Source organism: Dipteris shenzhenensis, chromosome 25, assembly GCF_047967505.1.
Source record: "Dipteris shenzhenensis isolate YYH24624 ecotype China chromosome 25, Dip_SZ_1.0, whole genome shotgun sequence".
NCBI classification, from domain to species: Eukaryota; Viridiplantae; Streptophyta; class Polypodiopsida; order Gleicheniales; family Dipteridaceae; genus Dipteris; species Dipteris shenzhenensis.
Genome location: NC_141620.1, coordinates 37,021,225 through 37,024,127, shown reverse-complemented (window position 1 = coordinate 37,024,127; position 2,903 = coordinate 37,021,225). Strand labels below are relative to the sequence as shown.

Here is a 2,903-nt window from a genome sequence, read left to right as displayed (position 1 = left end):
TATGGAATATGGATGGTTTAAGTGTACATTTTAATGCTACTATTTTGGGCCTCAAACCATGCATGCTAGGTCTTAAAATGGTAACCTAATGTTCAGTATTTACTTCCTATCTTGGATAAAAAAAGCTTGCCTAATGTAAAATAAATTTGATGAACTTTGAAAAAGCTCGCCTAAAGAGAAAAAATCCCAAAAAATATTGCCTTGCCTGAAAAAGCTCACCAAAAAAGTTTTTCGAGCACCTCTCTCTCTCTCAAAGGTGTAGATTAGTGCCTATGTGTGTATGTTAGTGCATGAGGGAGACACTCAAAGGAATACATGAATATAAATAAATATAATAAATATATGCTTCTCTCTATTCATAGAAGGCTCGCTATATTGATTTCCTTTTTTTAATACAATTTGTTTTTGGTTTTCATAAGCTTAGTATTTTAACAATGGTTGGGAACATTTGGCTTTTATATGCTTATACTATCAAGTGGCATTTGCAAGGGAAACTAATTCAAATGGATCCCATTATTATTGCTTCCTAACCCCGAGTGTTTTCTATTGCTTCCTAACCCCGAGTGTTTTCATTTACAATTTGCTATTCTCATTGGCCCACTATCAATGAAAAAAAAAATCAATCATGACACTACTTAGTCGATTTATTATGAATTTCGATTCTAAGAGATCCCCGGTTGGGGGCAGGTGGAGGAAATCCAAACAAGTTCTATCACTAGACGGTTGAAAAAAGATATACAGTAGGAGTAAGTGAGGGAATCGGCTCCATTCGAGATCTCATGATCCTTGATATTGCCAATGTATATACAACCAAAGCTCATGCCCTTCAAGGTGGACTCAAATCTATTTCCGTATATACAAATAGTAGAGCTAAAGAATCTGACTGTAGGCATTATGCATTCGTTTCTCTAGAAGGAGGAACTCTTCTTTAGATAGAAGAACTCTTCTGTGGAATATTTATACATGAGATGGCTCTGACAGAACCTATATATTTACACACGTTTCTGAGCAGCCTGTACAGTTCGTGCACCCTCACAGATCACAGGAAATTGTTTAACTGGACCTTTCAAGAGATTTAGTAGTCTTTCTGAGCTTTCTCTGATCTCCACTGTTTTCCATGTATTGACAGAAAGCAATGGATGAATTCTGTTGCGGGAGCAAGTATGATTCGTCCCCCTGCATTATGCTCTGTACCCTGCATTATGCATTATTCCCCTGCAAAGCAGTTCCTTCACAATCCTTCCTCCCTGTCAGGAAATTCAGAGCGTCAACTTCGTTCTTACAGAGAGAAATTTATATGAGAGGAGTAATCTCTGGTTCCCGCTCCTTCCCAGCCCATCCATTCCTCCCAGTCTTGCCAAGAGTCGTCATTTATTCCCATCATGCCTTCCATGTAAGGATTGTAAAGCATCTCTTCTTCATCCAGGCGCTGTCCTCGACAACTCAGTACAGCCTGCAAGAGCAAATCATGGCACATGACAGTTCTGTGTGAAATTCGAGGGAACTCATATATATGAATAGGATTTATCACCTTAGTAGATCATGAAACTCTGTTTACCTCATAAGCTTTGTTGATCTGCATAAATTGGGCTGCGCAGTAGTCTCCTTTACAAACGTCTGGATGAAACTGCAAGTGACGAAATAGTTGTCAATGTGAGGACTCTGTGAGCCACCTTTGGGCAACTATCCTTAATTCTTGAAAGCGAGCGTTCTGTCGAATGGCCGCGTTGCTCTGTCCAAGTAAAGGCCATCCAACAACTTCGGATGTAAGATAAGATCAGTTGCTCACCTGCAAGGCTAGGCGCCGATATGCCTTCTTGATTTCCTGCTCAGAAGCACCAAGGTTAACTCCCAGAGTGCGATAGGGGTCTGAATGTATATTAACGCATACAGCCCTGGATAACAAGCTCTCTTTCCGTGATTGGAGAGAGATCAATCTGGCGCTGCGGCTACTCACCAAGCTGCTTCCAGCTCTGGAATCAAGCAAGAAGGAAGTAGAATAGTTGAAGCCTACTCTCATTGCACTGGCCATGTTGCAGCTCCACAGCGAAAATCCCAAGTGGTCTACTGACCGAGGGTGAAATAATTCAGGCTTAACGGGATGTTTGCCAAGGGATGAAGAAGTACCTTGATAATCTACCCCTAGATCTGAAAAAATACGGAAGGGAATAGGCGATTTCTGGAGCCAGTTATAGCGATTGAGAGAAGAGCTGAATATAACTAGCCGCGCCGAAGTTTATTAGAATGAAAGCCCCTCCTATTTGTTTGTGCTGGTAGACGAGGAAGGCACGTTTCAGGGACGGACTGGCGGAGAAGGCAATGTTAGATTTGTGAGTTAATCATATCTGATTGGTGCTGGAAGGCTTACGGAAACCAGCTGATGAGCCAACAGCTAATACTGTGAGGCACATAGAAAATCGAGATGAGAAGTCGAAAAGACTGATAAACAAATGACCAGCCAACAAAAGATGCGGAGTACGGACGGTCTGAGACGTCACTGATTACGGATGCAACTCACAATCAATTGGGCAATCAATCAAATGTCGAATGGAAATTACCAATGACAACCCATCTCAGGATCTAGATATATTAACAGATCAGACAGATGATTTGGATATGTGAGCGATTCCGAATCCGGATCTGTAAATCTAAGCTCTAAATGATATAATACGTATAAGCTGAATGACAAATTGCAAATCTGTTTCGAAATCATGGTACGTTTCATAATTCATTAGGTAGCAAATAGGAATAAGGAATCAAGGATCGACGCGTTTTAAAGGATTTGAAAATTGGATTTCTTGGAATCTTTCGTCTTAAGTTATTCTTCGGAGTATAAAATGCACAATTGCACGACTGCTTCTTCATTGTCCACGACGGGCTACAGACCCGCTCCGCTGGGTCTC

General features: G+C 41.0%; 1 protein-coding gene across 1 annotated transcript; it reads right to left on the bottom strand.

Annotated features, from left to right (window-relative positions):
• Positions 1-1,193: 1,193 nt before the first annotated feature.
• On the bottom strand, positions 1,194-2,032 carry LOC147885837 (chaperone protein dnaJ 8, chloroplastic-like). Its single transcript, XM_087396230.1, has 3 exons — positions 1,790-2,032; positions 1,559-1,627; positions 1,194-1,453 (listed from the first exon to the last, which is right to left on the bottom strand). The coding sequence occupies exons 1-3, from the start codon at positions 2,030-2,032 to the stop codon at positions 1,280-1,282; spliced, it is 486 nt and encodes a 161-aa protein (XP_087252356.1). The 3' UTR covers positions 1,194-1,279.
• Between the last annotated feature and the right edge of the window lie 871 nt (positions 2,033-2,903).